Raw genomic sequence first — 23,586 nt, forward strand, 5'->3', positions numbered from 1 at the left:
AAACACTCTATTTTTAAATTACTGTGGTTATTTCAGTCCCGGTTTTGAAATGTGGTATACCAATTGTAAAGCTGAATGAAAATTAAAACAAACTAAACCATTTTAATTCCAGCACCTATTGATAGTAATACACATGGTGATGTATGGTGTTAATTTGCGAATTCCCTGTAGCAGTGGTATTCACTTACATTTTCTGGCAGGCCAGATAAGGCTGTGTCCAAATCTTGGCAGTAAAAGGGTGCTCTCTAGGGCCAAAGGGCTCGTCAGGTGTTTGCCTTTTAGTGAGCCTGCCACCAGACAGGGGTTGCAACCTTCCAAGAGTGGTGTGCCAGATTGTATTTATTAATCACAGAATAAAAGGTTAAGAGTGCGGGTAGAAAATATTCCAACAAAATATGGCAAACAAATAGCTATACAAATACACTGTCATGCTATTAAAACAGTATGCTATTAATATTAATTCTGTTGAAACGATGACATTAAAATTAGAAGTTAAACGCAAAATAAATGAACAGCCATCTAATTTCCCTTTCTCATTGCCTGAAATTTAACTGACACTTGCTCACACCATCTTTTTTTCCTGGAAAAGTATAGTGCCACACTCAGCCAAGTTAACCAATGAAAGCACATCAATTACTGATCACTTTATGTTGCATTAAGTGTCTGATTAGAAGTGTACCACTCTACATCGAACTGTATCAACCCAGTCTAACTCCAGTGTGTTTAAATGTAAATGAAAAGTTTCTAAGCTAAATATATGGCACAATGATAAATAGAGGGAAAATAAACTGAAGTGCATCTGCCCAGCCCTCATCAATTCAGTCCCCCAAGTCCTCATCAGTTCTGCTCTGTAGACCCCCCATTGGCTCAGCCCCCCAATCAGTTCTGCCTCTCGCTTTCCCATCTGCCCAGCTCCCATCAGCTGTGCCTGTTCTTAAAAAAGGTAAATTTTATTCAAAACAAAAAAGAAAGAAAATACATCTGGAATTTAGGCTGTTACTAGATTTTAAAAGAGCAATTCCAAAAATTAAGCACCCAAAATAGCTTTCTTGGGGGTTAAGCTTAAAGGTTACAAGCAAACAAAAGCATCTGGGGTTAGCACAGAGGAGTCCATTAGCCATAAGAAATAAACAGAAATAACCCTAGTCATGTCTTTCTAAACATTCCTCATCTACTTGCACATTTGGAGTTCCAGATAAGTAGTTCTAGGTATGATCTGATGATTTATGATCATACCTGGCTTAAAGCTGCTTACAGCATTGTTGCTGTGTCTCCGCTCTCTGGAGAACAACCACAGACACAAAGGGAAAGTTTCTTTCCCAATTTTAAAAAGTTCTAGCCTTCCCATTGACTCTTTTGGTCAGGTGCCCTTTTCTTTACCTGGGGGACTTTGTTAACCCTTTACAGGTAAAGCAAGCAGAGAACAGCCACCAACAGGGACTTTATAGCTAAGTGGCTGGCTGGGTGTCTACAAAAGGGAGCTCCCCCACCCCTTCATTTATCACAGTCTGTGAGACACAGGAGGCAATTGTCCTGCTCTACTCAGCACTGGTGAGGCCTCAGCTGGAGTTCTGTGTTCGATTCTGGGCACCAAACTTTAGGAAAGACATGGACAAACTGGAGAGAGTCCAGAGGAGAGCAACAAAAATGATAAAAGGTTTAGAAAGCCTGACCTGTGAGAAAAGGTTGAAAGACTTGGGCATGTTTATTCTAGGGATAAGAAGACTGAGGGGGGAACTGATCACAGTCTTCAAATATGTTAAGGGCTGTTACAAAGAAAACGGTGATCAGTTGTTCTCCATGCCCACTTAAGGTAGGAAAAGAAGTAATGGGCTTTCTGCAGCAAGGGAGAAAAACTTCCTAACTGTAAGGATAGTTAAGCACTGGAATAGGCTTCCAAGGGAGGTTGTGCATTGTGGTATTCCCATCATTGGATTTTTTTAAGAATGGGTTAGACAAACACCTGTCAGGGATGATCTAGGTTTACTTGGTCCTGCCTCAGCACAGGGTGCTGGACTAGATGACCTTTCGAGGTTCCTTCCAGTCCTACTTTTCTATGATTCTATGACTTCTGCAGCCTACGCCGCTGTGAGAGGTGAGGTTCTGAAGTCGAGGAGAGAATAGGCATGGGAATTATGGTTTCGTTGCAAGCGATTCTCCTCCCAAATCTTGCTGTGTTTTTCCAGTGAGGTGTGAATGGTCTTTTACAAAGGCAAAATGCCCATTGCAGTAAATGAGTTTTGCAGGTGACTTCAGCAAAAGCAGAATCCCGCTCATGATACTGACTTATACCAAGGGCTTCACAGGACTGTCTAAGCTTTATAATACAGGAAATGCCTTTGGACTACGCTACCCAGAATCCTCAATAGCAAGAAAAAAACAAACAACCCAAGAATAATGATCTTTGGGGGAATTGTGGGAAAATGACCTTTCAAATCAAGGATTTTTCTCTGTATACAGTGACCCATAATGAATGACTGTGTCCCAAATGGCAAGACTCTAACTCGGCAGGTACATGTATACTCTACAGATGCTTATACCTTACATGAATGGTTACGGCACTTTTCAAAAGGTTATTACATAACTAGAGGAGTTGTGCAATAACTAGCCAGTTTTGTCATGTATAAAAGCGACTGTTACACATAAAGATTGAAATTCATCCCTCCCGAAGGGTGTGCATTCAGCCCAACATTTCATCCCCTCCTGGGGCAAACCCTGGAGGCGTTATTCAAACCAATGGGCCACATGCTTAATTAAGTCCCTATTCAGATAAGTTGCCAGTAACTTCCATGGGAGTTTTCCATGAGTTAGGACTGACTAATAAGTTGCACAAGAATCCTAGGGTTTGGCCTGGTGTTCCGATACTGCATGGTCCAACTTTTGAACAGATTTATAACATAGTAAAGTTGGTTTTGTTCATGAATTGTTTTTTAATAGATTTAGTGGAGCTGATTCTGAGCTCATTGTTATCAGGGTAAAACCTGGGTAATTCCATTGACTTAGGTAGAGCTGAACTTGGTTTACTCCCATGAGAGAGAAGAATCAGCTCCAATATTTATCACAAATTTGTCTGCACTTTGTCACACATTTTCCTGGGCCTGACAGTGTGAAATTTGGATTCTATATGAATATACAGAATGTTGCAACACTTTGGCTGCCACTGTCTCACTAATTAGAATTTGCTGTGATGGTTTTTCTTTCATTGTTCCCCCTTCCCTCCTATTTTTTCGTTCTCTCCATTTTCTACAGCAATTGAGAATGAAAATTTTAACCAACACCAAAGTGAAGAAGCCCATTTCCTGTGAACGGCCAACCTACGAGAGAAGAATCTTGCATGCTGCCAGAACCCAGGACAGTGATAATGGTGAGAACTGAATAGTCTTCTGCTGACTCCCTGCCAGAATGTGTCTGACTGAGGGAGGCTAATCCCCACCTGACCCTCCCCTTTCTCCTCTCCGAACCTGCTGCCATAGTCTCTCCTGTTGCATCTTTTGTTCTATATATAAAAAACATAATATGAAGGACCCATAGGGGCAAAGAGGGGTCCAGCTAACTATGTTTATTAACTATGTACAACATGCAAGGCCAACTACATATACACATTGCTGCTCTGTGTGGGTTCTTGTGGCTCCTGAATCATACAAAACAGTGAACAGTAATAATAAATAATAATTAATGGAGATATCCCATCTCCTAGAACTGGAAGGGACCTTGAAAGGTCATCATGTCCAGCCCCCTGCCTTCACTAGCAGGACCAAGTACTGATTTTGCCCCAGATCCCCAAGTGGCCCCCTCAAGGATTGAACTCACAACCCTGGGTTTATCAGGCCAATGCTCAAACCACTGAGCTATCCCTCCCCCCCCACTGAGCTATCCCTCCCTCCCAGTACCAGAAGTCTAACAAACTCCATCCAATACAAACAAGTGGAACCAATTACAACTACTCCACAACACACAGAACACCACCTCCGGGAGAAACCATGGCACCAGTACCCACCACGTGAACTCTACCAGAACATCATCAATTTATTAAGACTGCTCTTAACTAGAGCTGAATTATCTGTTCTCCCTAAGGGACTGAACTTCTGCACCATCACAGAACCTGATACCATACTAACACGTGGAGAATTAGAAGAATTCTTCCGCCAACTCCACCTCAAAGAATTCCTTCATAACAATGATGACACCACTCACAATTACCATGTCCCCTCTGACAACCATCAGAAAAAAGAATCATCTGACTGGACACCACAGAGCGGACAAAACCATACTCTTGATCATGACATTGATTGCTCCAGGAAAAAAATGACTGTGAAGTACTTCGCAAACATCACATCCACCACCAAGAGGACAGCTATACAGTATCTGAAATCTAACCACCGGATAGTGGCTGAACAGGCAGACAAAGAGGAAGCCATCATAGTAATAAATGGAGATATCCTATCTCCTAGAACTGGAAGGGACCTTGCAAGGTCATTGAGTCAAGTCCAGTCCCCTGCCTTCACTAGCAGGACCAAGTAGTGATTTTGCCCCAGATCCCTAAGTGGCCCCCTCAAGGATGGAACTCACAACCCTGAGTTTAGGAGGCTAGTGCTCAAACCACTGAGCTATCCCTCCCCCCAGTCCTTAACCATGTTGATTATTAGGGCTCTATCCAATTCACAGTCCATTTTGGTCAATTTCACAGTCATGGGATTTTAAAAATCATAAATTCCATGGTTTCAGCTATTTAAATCTGAAATTTCATGGTGGTGGAATTGTAGGGGTCCAGACCCAAAAAGGAGTTGTGGGGGGGTCACAAGGTTATTGTGGGAAGGGGATGCAGTACTGCTACCCTTACTTCTGCACTGCTACTGGTGGCAATGCTGCTTTCAGAGCTGGGCAGCTGGAGAGCGGCAGCTGCTGGCCGAGATCCCAGCTCTGAAGGCAGAGCTGTCACCAGCAGCAGCGGAGAAGTAAGGGTGGTATGGTCTGGTATTGCCACCCTCACTTCTGTGCTGCTACTAGTGGGGCACTGCCTTCATAGCTGGGTGGGCGGAGAGCAGTGGCTGGTGGCCGGGCGCTGAGCTCTGAAGGTGGCACCCCACCAGCAGTAGTACAGAAGTAAGGGTGGCAATACCGCCATCCCCCTAAAATAACCTTCTGACCCCTCCTGCAATTCCCTTTTGGGTCAGGATCCCCAATTTGAGACATGCTGGTCTACCCCATGAAATCTGTATAGTATAGGGTAAAAGCACACAAAAGACCAGATTTCACTGTGGGAGACCAGATTTCATGGTCCGTGATGCGTTTTTCGTGTCCGTGAATTTGGTGGGGCCCCTATTGATTGTTAACAAGGCCAACCAAGAACTCTCTGACACTATCTACTATTATGAACTCAAAGAAGACCTCACACCACAATTTACCCATGAATTTAAGGGTATCATTAAATCCTTCCCCAGACAACTCCTAGAGAAACTCTACAGACTCATCCCCCCACGAACCCACCGCGGGGATGTTCTACATGCTTCTACATATACAAATAAGGGAACCGAGGCAGACCAGTTATATGTGGCCATGGCACTCTTACTGACGGAATATCGGGACTCATAGAAACCACCCTCAAACCAGTGAAAGGCCCACCTTCCTCCAGGACACAACCGACTTCCTCCAGAAACTCTGCAACATTAACAACATCCCTCAGAACACCATCTTGCCACCACGGATGTCACCTCCCTACACACCAGCATTCCTCACAATGACAGCATAGCAGACTACCTCAAATATTTACAGACAGTGGACACTGCTCAGATATCCACCCCAAACACATCTCCAAACTCATCCATTTCATCCTCACCCATAACAATTTTACATCCAACAACAAACACTTTGTCCAAACCATGCGAACAGCTGTGGGTACTAGAATGGCTCCCCAATATGCCAACCTCTTCGTAAGCGACTTTGAAGAAGAATTTTTGACAAATGCACCATGTAACCAATGATATACCTGAGATACATTGATGATATTTTCATCCTCTGGACAGACAACTTAAACTCTCTCATAGATGTCCCCCACAACTTCAACAACCACCATCTGTCCATTAAACTCTCTCTGAAACACTCCCATACCAGCAGCAACTTCCTGGACACCACGATCAGCTGCAACAATGGAACCCTACAGACAACTATATATAAAAAACCCATGGATCACCACATCTACCTTCATAAATCCAGCAGCCACCCCAAATACACCAAGAAATCTGTTATCTACAGCCACTATTCAGATACCACAGAATATGCTCCGAGGAGAAAGTTCAGGATATACACCTTAGCACAATCAAAATCACCTTCACTAAACAAAGACACTCCACCAGAGAAGTAGATTGCATCATGGAATTGGTCAACCAAATACCCCAGGAGAACCTGCTTCAATACAGAATTAAAACCCCCTCTGATTACACAGCACACACCCTAATTATCACCTACCATCCCACACTGGAACCCATATGGGGTATCATCAAACTACAATCTATACTCAGTGGGGACTCCATGCTGAAAGAAATCTTTCATGAACCCTCTCTTCTGGCCTTCAAACAACCCTCCAGCTTCTCCAAGCTCATCATCAGACGCAAACTCCCCACAGACCAGGACACAACAACTCAAAGCAAAACCAGACCCTGCCAGAACAACAGATGCAAAACCTACAGACATAGCTCCACTGCTGCGATGATCAATACTCCTCACATCACCTTTCAAGATCCATAGGTCCTACACGTACCTATCACAACATGTGCTGTACCTCCTCCAGGGCACTAAATGCCCCAACAACAACTAGGTGGGTGAAACCAGACCATCACTAGGCTCTCGAATGAACTCACACAAGAAAATGATAAAAGACAAAAACACAAAGCGATCACTCTGTATCTGACCTCTCAGTCCTTGTCCTCAAAGGAAACCTGCACAACACTTTCTGAAGATGAGCCTGGGAGCTTAAATTCATAACTTTGCCAAACAATGAAAATCATGGTCTTATTAAAGACACTGGATTTTTGGCTCATTACAGCAATCTGTAACCCACTAGCCCCCCTTTTTTGTCCTGTAACTAGAGGGGTGTTAACAGACCCTTCACGTTGAATGGTCCCTTAGAATATGTGCTGACTACTCCTGGTAAACTCTCTGTTCAACCCTGTATGTAGCTCTGACACTGAGTACCTTTCCCAGACCTGAAGAAGAGCTCTGTGTAAGCTGGTCTCTCCCCAACAGAAGTTGGTCCAATAAAAGATATCACCTCACCCACCTTGTCCCTCTAAACTCTGTAAAGGAATACTCTATTCCTATATGCTACACCTCCCTGACACCCACCCTCAACCTGCTGGCTCCATGCCAGACTATGTGCTCCTGAGGGCTGATCTCCCTCTGATGCCTTCTTTCTCTCCCTGAAGTCATTGTCCTGGTGTCAGACTGTCCGACTGAGGGGCTGATGCCCTCGCACACCCCTCTCCTCTGCCAGAACTTGATGTCCAAGTGCTGGGCTGTCTGTGACTGAGGGGCTAATCTCCCCCTGAAACACTAAACACAGTAGCCCGTACATCTTTACTGACCTGCCCCTTTACTCCCCACAGTCATTCCCTTGCCTGTTCCTCAACCACATGATGGTGTGGCGCCAAGCCCTGAGAAGGAAAAGAAGACAAAACCACGGACACATTTTCCAGAGACCTGGATCTGGGATCTGTTCCCCGTTGGGTGAGTGACCCCCCACAGATCCACCACCAGGAAGAAAATCACTGGTGATCCCTGAGCATGGAACCCTGTGCCATCTCCAGTGGGTGCTGAGCCTCACTTCGCAGTGCCTCATGATGGGATTCAAATACTTCTCCAGCACAGGGACTGAGGAGAAGCCTTTGCTGGAAAATCCCTATCTTCATGATTGGTACGGTCCCGCTGTAGGGAGCGGAACCTTCTGTCTATACCCAGCGGGCCTCTCATGTTTCCCAAGCAATATATCATAGTCACACGTACACAACAGGCACCCAAAATTTGACGGAAACATTTAGTCCCCTCTATGAGTCTTCAAAATGGAGGAAACAATTCAGTTCCTCCCCCCCAGTTTCTGCTCCTGGTCTTTTATTTGGGGGGTTATGAAGAGAGCTATATGAAATAATTTGCATTAAAGAAACTGGTGCTCTAGAGATGAAAGGTTTTGTACCCAATTGCCCTATCCCCCTGAGTCAGCCAATGCCCCAGAGCTGACACTGGATGGAAACCAGTGCCCTAGAGGTGAGAGGCTCCATGCCCCATTCCCCAGTGCACTGGCTGCCCCAGTCTGGTTTGTGGTGGTGCTGAAGGATCTGCTGTCTCTATCCATTCTGCAGTGAGGAGGGGAAGGCATCTCTCCAGGTCACTGCTCCTGACACCATCACAGAGTGGCAAGCCGACATGTTCTGTGTTGCGGATAGTGGCTTTGGACTCTCACAGCCGGCCAAGTTCAGGGTCTTCCAACCCTTCTTTGTGGATGTGACACTGCCATACTCTGTGGTCCGGGAAGAGACCTTCACCCTGAAGGCCACCGTCTTCAACTACCTGAAGGACTGTATCCAGGTGAGTTCTCCCCACCCCACATGCCCTGGCAAGGACGTACCCACAGCTCTTGGTCCAGAGACTGAGTACACTACTCTGAAGTGCCCCGGTCATGCACATCTGGTTCACACCACGCAGACTGATGTTTCATAGTACCAGAGGTTCCTTCTCCCTTGGGCAGCTGCCAGGTGCCCACAGTGGCGCTGGAACACTTTTTGGAGTGAGGGTGCTGAGCTGCACCCCTCTTACCCCTGTCCACACCCTCACCACCCCCTAAAGCTAGGGCCGGGAGCAGGGCCATGGCTCCAGGAGGGGGGATGTGGACAGGGTAAGGCAGCCAGGAGCCCGCATGTGGGGCCGGGGGCCAGGACACCACGGCTGAGCAGGACCCTGGGCCAGCAGCGAGCTCCTGGGCGTGGGGCTGGCGGCTGAGTGGGACCAGCGGCTGAGCAGTAGCGGGGCCAGCGGCCGGGACCCTGGGCAGCAGGGGTGCGGGGCTGGTGGCCGGGACCCTGGGTGGCAGGGACGCGGGGCCGGCAGCTGGGATCCTGGGTGTAAAACTGGGGTGCTGCAGCACCCCCCGCATCCCTACTTCCCATGCCTATGGGTGCCCAGTACTAACCTGCTGCCCCTGCGTTTGTTCCCCTCATGCTCAGGTGCACACTAGCCTGGCAGAGTCTCCGGAGCTCCAGGTTGAGTCTTGCTCAGGCTGCCAATACACCAGCTGTCTCTGTGCCAATGAAGCCAAGACCTTCTCCTGGAATGTGACAGCCACCAAACTGGGTGAGGCAGTTGAGAGGCAGAGGGGACAGGGGGAAATTTGAATGTCCATCTGTCTGCCCATGTGTCTCTCTCGCCCCCTGCCCTTTGCCAGTCTCGGCTCTGAGCCCTCAGTGATGCTCTCCTGTCACCTCCCCAGGCAAGGTGAATGTCACCGTGAGCACCGAGGCACTGGAGTCACATGATCTGTGCGGCAATGAGATCGCCGTGACACCCCCACGGGGACAGACCGACACGGTGATAAAATCCCTGCTTGTCAAGGTCAGTCGGGCTTCAAAGGCAACAGGAGGGTCTGGCCCTGGGACAGCAGGGTCAGAGAGGGAAGTGGGGCTGCAGGGGGACATCAGCCCCTCAAGCACAGATAGACCAGCACCAGGACAGCAGGGCCAGGGTGGGGAAACGAGGTGGTGGGGAGAGATTAGTTCTCCTTGGGCACAGATACAGCGGCACTCAGGCAGCAGGGTTACGGAGGGGAAATGAGATATCAGGGGGTGAGTAGCCCCCCTCAGGCACAGACAGACTGGCACTGGGACAGCGGTTTGCCTTTCTGTCGTCTCCTTTCAGACTCACACTCTTTTTCCTTCCGTAGCCGGGTGGTGTCCTCGAAGAGAAGACTCACAACGTCTTCCTGTGTGCTACAGGTACGGATGGACTAGTCCCCCGATTGCTTTGGCTTGTAATGGAGGCTTCTGTGTTATTTCTGGGCCCCAAATAGTGGAGGCAACTGTTCAGAAAGAAAGCACTGAGAGCACCATCCCCTTCAGAGAGAGAGGCGCTCTCAGGCACAAGTACCATGCCCATGTTGCGGTTACACTCCGTGCTGTGAGGAGCAGCTCCCCGGGGTGAGAAGTGCATGCTGTTTGTATGTGCAGGTCATCCTGCCAGGACCTTCACTATCAAGTTTGGGCTCCTTTTTTACACTCTCTGAGTGGCGCCTCCTCCTGCTGTGTTGGACCCATGATTCCCACTTTCCCCAATCTCCCACATTGTTAATTCTTGGGTTTTGTCTCTCTCAGAGGATCCAGTTACTGATGAAGTTTCCCTGAAGCTGCCAGAAGGAGTCTTGGAAGGATCAGGCCGAGCCACTGTCTCTGTCATTGGTGAAGACCCTTTCCCTATTCCCTTGCTTCCAGGGGGAAGATATCATGCAGCGTCTGGCACTAATGCTGCACCAACCCCAGGCCTCTGTCAGACATGGCTGAAGCTTATAGCCCCTGAAAGCTATATCAAAAACCAAAATCCTTTTCTGGAGCCACTGCCCTCCCAGAAGAATTATCCAGAACGAAAAGCACCCCAAAAGGTTGGACTGGAAAAGGCAGTCTTTTGGGGAGACCATGCCACAGATCTCAACATTAGGAAAGATTTCTTGAAATCGAGCCTGAGAATTCCACCCTTTGCTCAAATTTCATCCCAGTTTCAGTCTCTGGCAATCCCTGCCACAAATAAATCCTCTCTCTCCTCAGAATTGCCACCCTGCAGATAACTATAGAGGGTTTTCATCTCCCCACTCCCCTTAGTTATTGCTTAGCCAAAGGAAACAGACTTAGTTCTTTTAGTATCTCCTTATACATAATCCCTCAAACCCTGTAATCGGTGTATTTCTTTCTCCAGGGGCTGCTCTAGTGTGGGTTCATGGGTTCAACTGCACCTACAGAAATCATGAAAACCAGGGTGGGAAAACAGGCAAATATACACTTCTCCTGGCCTGGTCTGGAGGGGGGGTCCTGGAGTGTGGTGTGGTTTGGAGAGCGAGTTGCCCCACACTCACCCAGCAGTGGTAGCTTCTGTCCCACAAAGCTTGGCCCACTCCCAGGTCATGACGCCCCGAGCAGAGAGCTGGCCAAAGCCCCGTGGAACAGGCGTTGCCGCTGTGGCGGGAGTGCAGGGCTGGCTCATGCTCCAGCCCTGCTCCCTCCGTGGGCCTCCCCTCTGCACCAGGCTGGGATTAGGATTGGGGTGCCAGGGTGGCGTGTGCTGCTGCAGGTGTTCAGTGCCCCGCAGTGCATCCCCTGAATCAGGAGGCTACATCCACCCCTGCTTTTCACTGAATTCCCTGCAGAGTACTGGTGTATTACTAGTGCTGTGGGCCCAGATCCTCAAAGGTATTTAGGCCTCTAACTCGCTTCAAAATCAATGGAAGTTGGGAGAACCAAATACCTCTGAGGACTTGGGCCATGGTGTCCAGAGCTAAACTCAGTATTCCAGGGGAGAGCCACACCAGGTCCATAGAGAGAGCGATTATCAACTCCCTGTTCCGTGATGTTATGTCAGGGCATATCCAGATTCCCTTCATGGTTTAGAAGCGTTAGGAACAACACTGGATGATAGAGCTGATCTCACGTGTTTTCTCTCCATCCTCAACCTCCAGGGGATATCATGGGCACAGCCTTACAGAACTTACACCAGCTACTTCGTTTGCCCTTTGGCTGTGGTGAACAGAACATGGTCATGTTTGCTCCAAACATCTTTGTACTCCAATACTTGGAGAAGACAAAACAGGCTACCACAGAGATCAGAAACAAGGCACTGAAATTCATGAAGACCGGTAAGCAGTGCCCTTCTCTCTCCTCCTCTGGTATAAGGAAGATACTCTACATCGTGGCTGAGGGGCATTGGCTGAGCTGTATGGGGAGCCCAGGACTGGAATAGAAGGGAGCTGCAGGGCAGGACTAAGGGGCATTGGGAGAACTGTGGGGATCTGTTCCATAACAAGATGCCACAAGGAATAAGCCTCAAGGAAGGAAAGACCATGCTTTTTAACAAGCAGCACTTATACAGAATGATAACTCCTCTATAGTTAAAATTAAGACCAGCTTTCTGCTTAAAGCTTGACTGTTCTAAGTGCTCTAAAATCCATACAGTTATGCAGATTGCCTTGAAAACTGGTGTACCTCATGGGGATTTGGTGTAAGGTCAGTGATCCAAATTTGGGGCCATTTGACCAAGGGGTTCCTGACATACAGCTACCAGAATAAAACCAGCTTTTCTGAAAATTCACATGTTCTGGCAACATTTTTTTGCTCACAGCTAGAGCTCAAACCAGGGCTTAGATCACTGCATCAGGGTCTCCCACACACGAGGGACCTACCAGCCCTTTGGGGAAATAAGATTTAAATGCGTTTTGAAAAAGAGTTTGCTTCTCCAGTGAGGTGTGCTAAGGCTCAGGCACCTGTTCAAGCTGCCAGGATCTGATAGGGAACGAGATGCTCTCTGTAGGTGTGGGGCAATCCTGTGGAATACCACATCCGGGCTATAATTCAGGGGGTGCTGCAAGTCCTCAGGATTGAGAGACCATCACATTCCTTCTGTCTCCCCAGGTTACCAGCGCCAACTGCTCTACAAACACGACAATGGCTCCTACAGTGCCTTTGGGAAGCATGATGCCGAGGGCAACACCTGGTGAGTGAGCAGAATTGGGGCCATCCAGCCACACCTATGGCCAGGAGTATGAATGGGTATGAGCCTTCCTGCTTCTGAGGCCAATAAATACAAAGATCCTCTCTCCTCTGCTCTCTGTTTGCAGGCTGACGGCTTTTGTGGCCCGGTCCTTTGGCCAGGCCAGCTCCTACCTGTACATCGATGAGCGGCACATACAGGATGCTGTCCGCTGGCTGGGACAGAACCAGCTGCCCAGCGGCTGCTTCCAGAGTGTGGGGAAGCTCTTCAACAATGCCCTCAAGGTATGGACACTGGAGGAGTGGGAGAAGCCCTACTAGTAGGGAGGAGAGCTGGGTCCTCGGCAGCCCCCACAGAAAAGCTCTCTGCTCCCACTCGCCACAGGGAAGCACTCTCCCACCACATTGCTAGCTAGAATGAACTGTAATTGAAATGAGTGTGTTATAACATCAGTGTCCTCTCCCTTACTGCTTTGATCTCCTCTGGATCCCCTCAGGGGATCACTTCTGAATCTGAAAAGTGACTATCAGAACGGCACCATGGGGTGCCATGTTCATTGTCTCTGGGAGAATCCCCATCAAATGGGCTCTGTTTACAAAATACAGATACTTTTTTCTAACTAATGCCCCAGAAAGCCCAGCCTAGGCTCGGAGAGTCAGTCTGGGCTCTTTCCTTCTCTCACATCGTCACCTGCCATTAAGTTTGCATGGTGTAAATGATAGAAACTCAGAAAACCATTCTGCTGATGACACACAGGCAGGACTAGAGCCCAGCTCTCCCTCTGGGCTATGCTAGCTCTGCAGGGCTAGCAGAAGAAGGCATCAAAGCCAGCAGTTCTGACTGAGGACACACAGGAAGCCGGTCGAAGAAGGGGCCATTTTTACATAGTCACTTTTCAAAGTAGAACTGCACTTGTAGTAGAACAACTGACTGCAGATTGGTGGAGTGAAGCAGCAAATAAGCCTTGTGCAAAGTGAGATTTTCCTCCCCGAGGCTGTATTTCCTGAGCCTTAAAGCTGGGTTTTACTCTCGGTTACTCCTGCGTGAGTGTGGAGCCCCTGCATGGATGTTAGTAGGGTGAGTTACTGCAGATTCGTGCCGGTCTCACTGAGAGGAGAATCTGGCCCTTACGGTGCACAGCTTGTAACAAAAGATGTGAAAGTTTTTTCTAATCAGCTAGAGTTCCTTGAGTCTGTCAAAGAGAAAAGGCCCAGCTCAGGCTCCAAGCCAGCTTTCTATCAACGAGATGGGGAGCTCCACTCTCCCTCTCTGAGTACCGTGGAGCTGTAACTGCCACATTCCCTGGCTTTCCTCTGAATGCCAGATTGGCCCTGCCGGCTCAGCCCTGCCTTCTTCCTTTACCCTGGGAGAGACCTGAGCGGGAAGTTCCCTGTCTGCTGTCTGGTAGTTCAGGTAGGGTGGCTGCACCCAGCCATAAAGAGATCTAAGTCGTCAGTCTCCTTTCCCCATACGTCCACAAGAGGAAGCAGAAACTCCTGTAAGGCATAAATTGCTGTGACGTTTCCCGGAGTATACAGGGTTGTGAAGCATCTCTCTACTACCAGCCCTTAGCATGAGGAAGCCTTGTCTGTGCCTGCCATGGGTCAGCTCCCAACTCCACTGGCAACACAAGAATTCCCCTTTAGGCTTCGCAAGGCTCACTGTCACTCTACAGGTTAGCGATAGGCACACACCAGCCCACCGAGCATCTCCCTGGAGTGTCCGGCCCCTGGTCCACTGGGCACACAGAATTCACAGATACATTGCTTCCAAAGAAGCAGAATGCCCCAGCTTACCAGTTCCACCTCAGATCCCTGCTCCACTTAACACACAGCCCTTAGATATGTTTACAGTGAAAACGAGGGAAAGTTTATTTAATAAAGAGAAGAGATTGGACTGACAGCAAGCAGAAGTACTGGAAACACAAGGTTATATCTAAAACAAAATCATAACACTCATTTGAGAACCTAGGCTTGACTAACAAGTCTTATAGAGCAATGCCCAACCCCAAAGTCCTTCCAGCATTTTTCAGCCAGGCTCGGCTGGGATCTTCCATTCATGAGACAAGTCATGCTGCCAATTTGCCTCCTAGGTGAAAGATGCCAGGTGTACCTCTGCACCCCCAGTTATCCTCAAAGAATGTATTGCCTTTACTGATATATAGGACGCGCCCCCCCCCAACTGGTTGTTTCTTCCTATATGTTCCTTTCTTGTTGATTGCACAATCTATCGATTAGCATTTGGCTCAGTCGGTAGATTGGCCTCAACTGTGAAGTGGACAATACATTCTATACATATATTTTGACAGAGAGATAAGTGACCCTTACCTCCTGCCTAACAGGAACCTGTCTATTACTTTCTGGTGACCAGCCCTAAGTCACAGACTTAAAAAACATAATTTTCAGTGTACATACACATAACTCCTTAAATATTATCCATCCATACATTTTGTAATGATTATGACAACCAGGGGGTTACTGACTTTCAGAAGAGCATGCAGCCCTTATCTGCACATACAGTTCGCAGTGAGTATGATGACCACTGGCTTTCAGCAGGAACCTTACATATCGCCATTGTTGAACTATTGGGTAGATATCCAACCCAGGGGATCTCTGTAACTCTTATGCATCCCTTATGCCCTCTGCCAGTTGGCACTAAGGGGTCCTTGGGTCACCCAAGCCCAATTCACCTGAGATGACATCTCTGAGCTGGAGGTGAATGAGGAAGAACAGATGACTGAGGCTAAAGTATCTGTTTTTGCTTCCCCTGATAGTCACCTCTTCATCCTCTCCCCCACATGAATAGTGCTTCAAGCTATGAGGGCATCTTTGGCTCGAGTACTGGCCACTTCTGTATCATGAGGCCAGGAGAAGGCTCATCCCCAGTAGAAATACACATAGATGCCATTAGAAAACTTCCATGGGTCTCTGTTGGTATTTTCTGGTTTCTACCGGAGGACCAGTAGTCCCAGAAACATCCATGGCTATATTTGTAAGAACATAAGAATGTCCGTACTGGGTCAGAGCAAAGGTCCACCTAGCCCAGTATCCTGTCTACCAACAGTAGCCAATGCCTGGTGCCCCAGAGGGAGTGAACCTAACAGGTAATGATCAAGTGATCTCTCTCCTGCCATCCATCTCCACCCTCTGACATACAGAGTCGAGGGACATCATTTCTTACCCATCCTGGCTAATAGCCTTTAACGGACTTAACCTCCATGAATTTATCCAGTTCTCTTTTAACTTAGTTGACTAAATGGAACAAATCAGAACTGGATGGAGCTTGTTCACTGGAATTTTGACTGAGGAGATGTCTTGTGATACAGGCAAAATAGTCCTGATCAGCCAGGTTCTACCAGGAGTTATGGTTACAGCCTGCCCTGGATTGTCAGTGGTAAGGAAGTCAGGCCAACTCCATCAAGCCCCTCAACAGAGCTTTGGCTTCTTCTTTACTCATCCTAGGTCGCATAGACAGCCCCAGGCACATATAGAGGAGGAAATTCTTTCAGATCTGCTTCACGAGAGAGGGAGTTGAGGAGGCTCAATTAGATGGAGAAAGATGGTTTAAGCCTCAGCTCTATTGTTTATGAGCCTAGCAAATCTCCAAGCTGCAATGGATGGAGCATTGTGTGACTCTTTAGAGCCAAATCCTTTCTGGGATCCCAGAGACCAAGAAAATCCAAAGGGCTCATGATACAGGGCGATCAGGACCTGGTATTGAGACGGGGCCTCTGCACCCCCTCTCATTAACCTGGCTAAAGATTTCTCTAGCCCAATTTGCAGAGCATGAAAATTTGGCCACAGTGCAGGTGGCTTCTCACTGCTCCCTCTGCGCCACCGTTAATCTGACAGAGCTTCCCCTGTCTCTTACTGAGGGATGTCTGGAAGCACTTTCCACATGGCAAGGAAGTAATGCATGCCCCCTCTGCTCTCGTTTCACCTCTTTCTCCTGCTTCTCTGTGCACCCCACAGGGTGGCGTGGACGATGAGATCTCGCTGACGGCTTACATCACTGCCGCACTGCTGGAGCTCCACCTGGAGAAGAATGTGAGTAGCTCCTGAACGTTCACTGGGGTTGGGGGAACCCTCCACCCGGCCTCCTTCCAGAGCCCTAGGGTACAGGGAATGGTGGGCCCGAGTTAGGGAAATCCACTGCCACTTCATTACTGCTTTGTACGTCACCAGCATGGAGAAAGCAAAGGGCTGGTGATTCAGAAGTGAAGAGCATCTCTTTGGGGAAGAATCTGCCAATCCCCTGCTTGGTGGATTTTGTGTGAAATTCAAAGTCCCAGGTTCTCATTTCCCCCCCAAAGCTGTTGACTGTCACCATGGGACTGGAAGACCAAGATAATTTGATCTTCTTTTGCCTGGGCCACTTGACTGAAATATCCGGTTATAGTGATAACACATTATACATCCCAAAGCATGTTCCACCTATGACTCAAGGCTCAGAATCCCCCTCTGAGGCAGGCGAGTACAATCTGCTTTGTATAGATGGGAAACTGGCACAGAGAGAAAGGACGTGACTTGCCCAAGATTGTACAACAAGTCAGTGGCAGAGTCAGAAAATGAATCCAGTGGCCTTATCTCCCAGTCCTGTGCTTGAGCCATAAGAAATCCCCCATCTCTAATAAACAGCACAGCCCTCATTGGAAACCAGGCTCTGTGTGTGAGTCAAACTTCCTTGGGAAATAACATACAAATAGTATCCACCTACCCAATGCAAGGTGCAATATCTGAGCCACGCTTCCTAGGGAAATACGTTAATTAAATATGGGAACTGTTAGTACCCTACATTATTGGGAGACTGGAATTAATAGGCCATGGGCCAGATTGTCAAGCACTGGCCTTCATTCTTGCACCTGTAAATTGTGGTGTAAATAATCAGAGGTATAGTTTTGCACCTACAGTTATGTGGGGGTGCACGTTCGGCTATCATTTAAACATCTAGCTACTGGTTTCATGAGTGCTGTCAGGTGCTTAGATACCCAACTGGCTTCAAGTGTGCCTGCAAAACTGCAGATACAAAACCAGAAACTCAGTTAATGCTGGCTTGAAAATCTGGCCCTGGGACTCAATATTAACGAGCCAAGCAACAGAACTTCCAAACCAGGGTGCTGAACGTTAGGGTCCTTAATTAAAAAAAGGCTCAGTTTCCCAAGCTGCAGTACTCCCACCACTCCCATTGACTTCAAAGGGAACAGGGAGTGCTCAGTGCCTCTGAAAATCAGGTCATTTCTATTTAGGAGCCTCATCTTAGACACGCAGGTTTGAAAACGTTTTTCCAGGAGCATTACTGGGTACATCCACCTGATATGAATGCTGTACAGAAGTGACCACACACGGCCAGAGTCCTGTCCCAGGTTACAATGCTTCTCATGGAAAATCCAGGATGATTCTTTGTCCGCTGTGACTCTGGGTATGTCTACATGGAGCTGGGGGTGTGATTCCCAGCTTGAGCAGACATACCTGGCTGGCTCTGATCAAGCTAGTGTGCTAAAAATAGAAGTGTTGCCATGGTGACATGGGCAGCACTCTGCGTATGCTCCACATGTGATCCTGTCTGAAACTCAAGATACGGACTTGGACACCACTTATGCCTCTGTGGCTACACTGCTATTTTTGGTGTGCTCACTCAATGAGAGCTAGTAAGAGTATGTCTACCCAAATAGGAAATTACACCTCCAACTCCAACAGAGACATACTCTACTTTGGTTGTTTCCAAGCTCTACTTGGGGCCATGAGGGGAGATTCTTCCAGAACATGTTCCTTGGATGTATTAGAATGACCGGGGGATTTAGAACAGTTCCTGGAAGCTATACGTGGCCTAACCACCTTCATGTTCCTTTCTAAGGGCACCATGGTGGATGACGCTTTACTCTGCCTCAAGAAGGCATCACACAATGTCAACAGCACCTACGCCCAGGCCTTGATGGCTTATGTTTTCACGCTGGCCAAGGACATGGAGACAAGGCAGCAGCTCCTGGAGCCGCTAGACCAACTGGCTGGCCAACTTGGTATGGTGGCTTCTTTTAGTAGCTACTTGTTCCCAAAGAAAATTACTCTGGCTGTTGGTAACACCTGATCCTGACAAGTTCTGAGCACTACCAACTTCCTGGGATGTCCATGGGCCAAATCCTGAGGTCCTTATTCAGTTTGTTCTGCTATTAGTCGGGCACCCCCCCCACCCCCATTGAAGTGAAGTCAGTGGGAGTTCTGCCTGAGTAAGAACTAAGAGCTGGAGAATTTCAGTTAGATGTCTGTGTTCCTGATTAGGTGCTTCTGAAAATCCCACCCAGTAAGAACTGAACAAAGACCTCAGGATGTGGCACACTGTAAATATACACCATATAATTAAAGAGTGACGGGTTCATTCAGCTTCATTTGCACTGAACTAAATTGGGACTATCTCCACTGAGAACAATGGAGTTACACCAGAGTGAAACAGATGTGAGAGGAGAAAATCATAGCTCTCTGGCTGTGCATTCTGCCTAGTCTATCCAAGCATTTTAGTGCTCCCTGAGTAATTTTTAGAGACCTTAGACTACATTTGAGGACTGTATCCACTGCTGTCCTGAAACAGAACCTTTTTTCTCTTCCTCCCTTGGTTTCCCTCGCTGGTGGTTTCTGTTCACTTAATGAATATAATTACAGTTGGCACCCAAGTAGTTGAAGCCAGAGCCTCTTATTGAAAGACCTCAGAGATAAACTGTGGGTCAGATGGAGTTGTATTGGCTCCAGAAAACCCTCTGCTACTTCTTGGAAAGACTGTTCTGCTTGTGTCACCTTGGAAGTAGCTAATCACAAATCTTTCCTGCCAGAACATTATTGGTTGCCATGGTAAATATCCCATATAAATATAATTAAGCAATTTACAGTATCTAGAGTCAGTGGGCCAAACCCTATTGTCTTTACTTGGTTTTTACTTAGTCTTTGCTCTGTCAAATTCTCAGTGAAGCCAGTGGGAGGTTTGCCTGAATGAAAACGTCAGGATTAGAAGATAGCGATTAGAAGGTAGAGAGGGCCCTCAACTTCTGTCAGCTTTAATGGTGGCCAGGGTACTCTGCACATTGCAGAGTCAGCTCTTTAGGATTCTGTCCTCTCCATGTGAACAAAGGCCACATGGAAATCACGTTGGGGATGTGTTGCTATATGGACCTACAGGCTGATTAAAATCTCTGGTGGGTTCTGTTAGTTTAAAATCAAATTCCATGTCTTGTCCGAGGTGCGACTACGGTTACTGACCCCAAAGACCCTCCAGTTAACGATGTCCAGATATAGGTGTTACCAGATTCCATATATTCTTACCTTACCCACATGAAGTTCTTGAAGCGTTCCTTAGAAGTGAGGGGAGAGCTGGTAAGAGGGACTTAGGCTACTGGGCTTTCCTATAAAACAGCCAGCCTGAGCTCTGGGACCCCACAAGGTGAGAGGGTCCCAGAGCCTGGGCTCCAGCCCAAGCCCAAACATTTACACCACAGTTTTACAGCCCCACACTCCAAGCCCTGTGAGCTCGAGTCAGCTGACCCAGGCAAGCCACATGTGTTTAACTGTGGTGCAGACGTACCCTGAGACCACAATGTGGCCCAGAGAGCTACCAGCTTCTGCCCTTTCTAGCTCTGTTTTCTAGCCTGTCGTAGAGAAGTCTGCACAGCCTTCACCTAAACGAGTCACTGTAAAAGCTTTTTTCTTGTTTTGTCTCTCTTCCTTAAAGTGCATGGCCTGCTCTGAATAATGACTCTACTGTTCGCATTGTAGGTTCCCATGTCTGTCTCTCAGTGATTAAGTATTAAATGGGTTCCATTTCAAAGTTTTTGTTTTGACCTGCCAGCCCTGCAAACACCCTCATGGCTCTGAGAGTCAAGCTGGGCCCTTTCCTTCTCCCACATCATCATCTGCTACGAAGATCCAGTGAGACAAACTCTGCCCTCACTGATGCCAGGGCAGCTCCCTTGTCTTCTGTGGGTTTGCTCTCGTGTCCCTGATGGGACCTTACTGAATAATTCCATGGATGCACAAGTAGGACTGGAATTCTGCTCTCTCCTTCTGAGCTGTGCTGGCTCTGCAGGGCAGACGGGGATGAAAAACATGTTATTGTTACCACTGAAATCATGGAGCAAAGCTCCTGAGTGAGAAGGGGCCATTTTCACATAGGTACTGTTCAGAGAACTGCACTTTAAATACAAACAACCCTCTGTTGAAAGGCCACTATCATCTGGATTTGGGGGCCACAGCAGCTACCTGCGTGTCCCTAGAAATGAAGGGATCGGTGCTCTCAAGGGAGAAGTGAAACCAGGCCCAGCAATGTGCAATGTAATAAAAAGAGGTTCAGGAGGCGCTACAGTCACTGCAATAGGAAGTGCCCCAGACAGGTGTGAAGTGGATCCTCAGCCCCCAGGGGGCTCCAGAACATAGTGAGCTGCTGTTCTGTCAGACTATGTTCTCCTCCACTGTTTTCCTCCCCCCTCAGGAGGGCACCTGCCCCAGGCAAATGATGAGGACTCCTCTGAAGAAGTGATAGAAGATTCTTCGTCCTCAATTGAGACAATGGCCTACATCCTCCTAACTCACATTTCCAAACCAGAGGTGTCAGCTGCAGAAATCTCAGCTACCTCCAAGATTGTGCGCTGGCTCACCCATCAACGGAACCCCTATGGTGGCTTTGCCTCCACTCAGGTACCACCCAGCTCCCTCAGAAATGGAGGGAGAAAGAGACCCGGCATGCTTGGGGAATCAGGGGCCATGAGCCTAACCTGGCAATGAAACCCTAAAGGGGGGATACAAGTAACCTGCAGTGCTTGAAGGATCGGAGTGTCAATCCCCATGCTGGTGACCTGTGGTGAGGATCATGCTGTAGTGAGGGCTGGGGGTGGGAATCTGGTAGCTTGTGGCCTGGATGATGTAGATCTTGTTTGTTTGGGAACTGAGAGTTGGAATCTTGGCACTGGTGCTGAGAGGGGTGCGGCTATCACCACACTGCAGGGTGGAGTGTGCATGCTGGTGTGGGTGCCCCACAGCACACAGATCCCGTCACTCCAAAGTGTTGACTCTTGATTGCAAAGAAGTGACACACACAGCAAGGTGCCTGTCTCTCTTTCCCCAGGACACAGTGGTTGCCCTTCAGGCCTTGGCCAGATATGCAGCCCTGACATACCACGAGGCAGAAGGGGTAAAGGTGACGGTGCAAGCCAAGGAGGGCTCCCAGCAGGAGTTCCACGTGGATAAGAAGAACCAGCTGGTGCTGCAGCAGGCATCTCTCCCTCAAGTCCCAGGGGAGTACGTGGTGCAGGCAGTCGGGAATGGCTGTGCATATGTGCAGGTGAGTGACGGCCCATTGGAGTCAATAGGAGTTTTGCCACTGACTCCCAGGGGAGCAGGATTTGGCCCAACTCTATGTATCTGTCGGTCTGGGTCTGCCTTTGACCCTGTCTATACTAAAGGTGGATCCTCAGGGGGCTTTGGCATGCTCACTAGAGGTAGTTACAGCGAACATTGCTTGAGTGCCTCCACGCAACAGCATTTCCCTGCAAGAGCATGTGTCAGCCCTGCTGGCCCATCCACAACTACTGTGCTGTGGCCTGGTGTGTTCTGGGAGAATATGAGCAGTTCTTTGTTCCTAGATTCTATGCAGCTATGATTAACCTCCTGCAGAACACGGGCCATATAATTTCACCCGTGGTTCCTGCATCAAGTCCCAGTATCCTTGTAACAGCTGATGGGGTGAGGATTGTGGCTACCTTTCCCATGATGCATGTCCCTTGGGGATGTCATCCCATACAGAGATGGGGAATGGAGGAGAGCTGTCTAACCCTGATACACTGAGAGACAAGGTGGGTAAGATAATATCTTTAGTTGTGTAGCACCCCCACAACACACCTTTCAAGACTCCTGGGTCCTACATATGGCTATCACAACACGTGGTGTACCAGTGCAATAAATGCCCCAATAACAACTATATGGGTGAAACCAGACAATCACTACACTCTCGAATGAACTCACAAGGAAAATGATAAAAGACAAAACACCCTAACACCCGTGGGAGAACACTTTTCACAAAGCGATCACTCCGTATCTGACCTCTCAGTCCTTGTCCTCAAAGGAAACCTGCACAACATTTCTGCAATGAGCCTGGGAGCTTAACCTTGTAACTTTGTAGATGCTAAAAAACAAACATGGAATCAAAATATTAGATTTATGCCTTATTACAACAATCTATGACCCCTAATCCTCCCCACCGCCCCCAGCTTTTTTTCCCTTTCCCGCCTATGACTGGAGAGGTGTTAACTGGCCGCTTCACCTTGAATGATCCCTTGAAATATGTGTTAACTACTTATTCTAAACTATCTATTCCATCTTGTATTTAGCTGACACTCTGAGGGATTGTCTACACTTAAAACACTATAGCTGCGCTGCTGTAGCGTGTCAGTGAAGACGCTACCTATGCGGACAGGAAAGGTTCTCCTGTCAGCGTAAGTACTCCTTCTCCCTGAGATGCAGTACCTATGTCAACAGGAGAATTCTTCCATCGATGTAGCACTGTCTACACCAGGACTTAGATCAGTTTACCTGCATCGCTCAGGGGTGTGGATTTTTTCACACCCCAGAGCAACCTAATGATACCGACCTAATTTCCTAGTGTAGAACAGGCCTGAGTACATTTCCCAGACCTGAAGAAGAGCTCTATGTACCTCGAAATCTTGTCTCTCACCAACAGAAATTGGTCCAATAAAAGATATTACCTCACCCACCTTGTCTCTAATATCCTGGGACCAACATGGCTGCAACAATGCCTGATACACTAACACAGTTAGTCCTGCCTCTCACCTTAGAACCCAGCTACCATCTGACAGCTGTG

At 48.0% G+C, this 23,586-nt stretch overlaps 1 protein-coding gene across 1 annotated transcript in view; it reads left to right on the forward strand.

Moving 5' to 3' along the window:
• The window catches only part of LOC135895215 (alpha-2-macroglobulin-like protein 1), a 50,301-nt gene that overhangs the window by 21,675 nt on the left and 5,040 nt on the right, over positions 1–23,586 (forward strand). Inside the window, exons 18-31 of the mRNA XM_065423290.1 lie at positions 3,250–3,364; positions 7,602–7,722; positions 8,352–8,577; positions 9,213–9,339; positions 9,476–9,597; positions 9,926–9,977; positions 10,353–10,436; positions 11,705–11,881; positions 12,654–12,735; positions 12,860–13,016; positions 16,704–16,778; positions 18,586–18,748; positions 21,202–21,407; positions 21,835–22,050. Of these exons, the coding sequence (XP_065279362.1) occupies positions 3,250–3,364; positions 7,602–7,722; positions 8,352–8,577; positions 9,213–9,339; positions 9,476–9,597; positions 9,926–9,977; positions 10,353–10,436; positions 11,705–11,881; positions 12,654–12,735; positions 12,860–13,016; positions 16,704–16,778; positions 18,586–18,748; positions 21,202–21,407; positions 21,835–22,050 (1,923 nt within the window). The remainder of the gene's footprint in view (positions 1–3,249; positions 3,365–7,601; positions 7,723–8,351; positions 8,578–9,212; positions 9,340–9,475; positions 9,598–9,925; positions 9,978–10,352; positions 10,437–11,704; positions 11,882–12,653; positions 12,736–12,859; positions 13,017–16,703; positions 16,779–18,585; positions 18,749–21,201; positions 21,408–21,834; positions 22,051–23,586) is intronic.

Source organism: Emys orbicularis, chromosome 1 (genome assembly GCF_028017835.1).
Source record: "Emys orbicularis isolate rEmyOrb1 chromosome 1, rEmyOrb1.hap1, whole genome shotgun sequence".
NCBI classification, from domain to species: Eukaryota; Metazoa; Chordata; order Testudines; family Emydidae; genus Emys; species Emys orbicularis.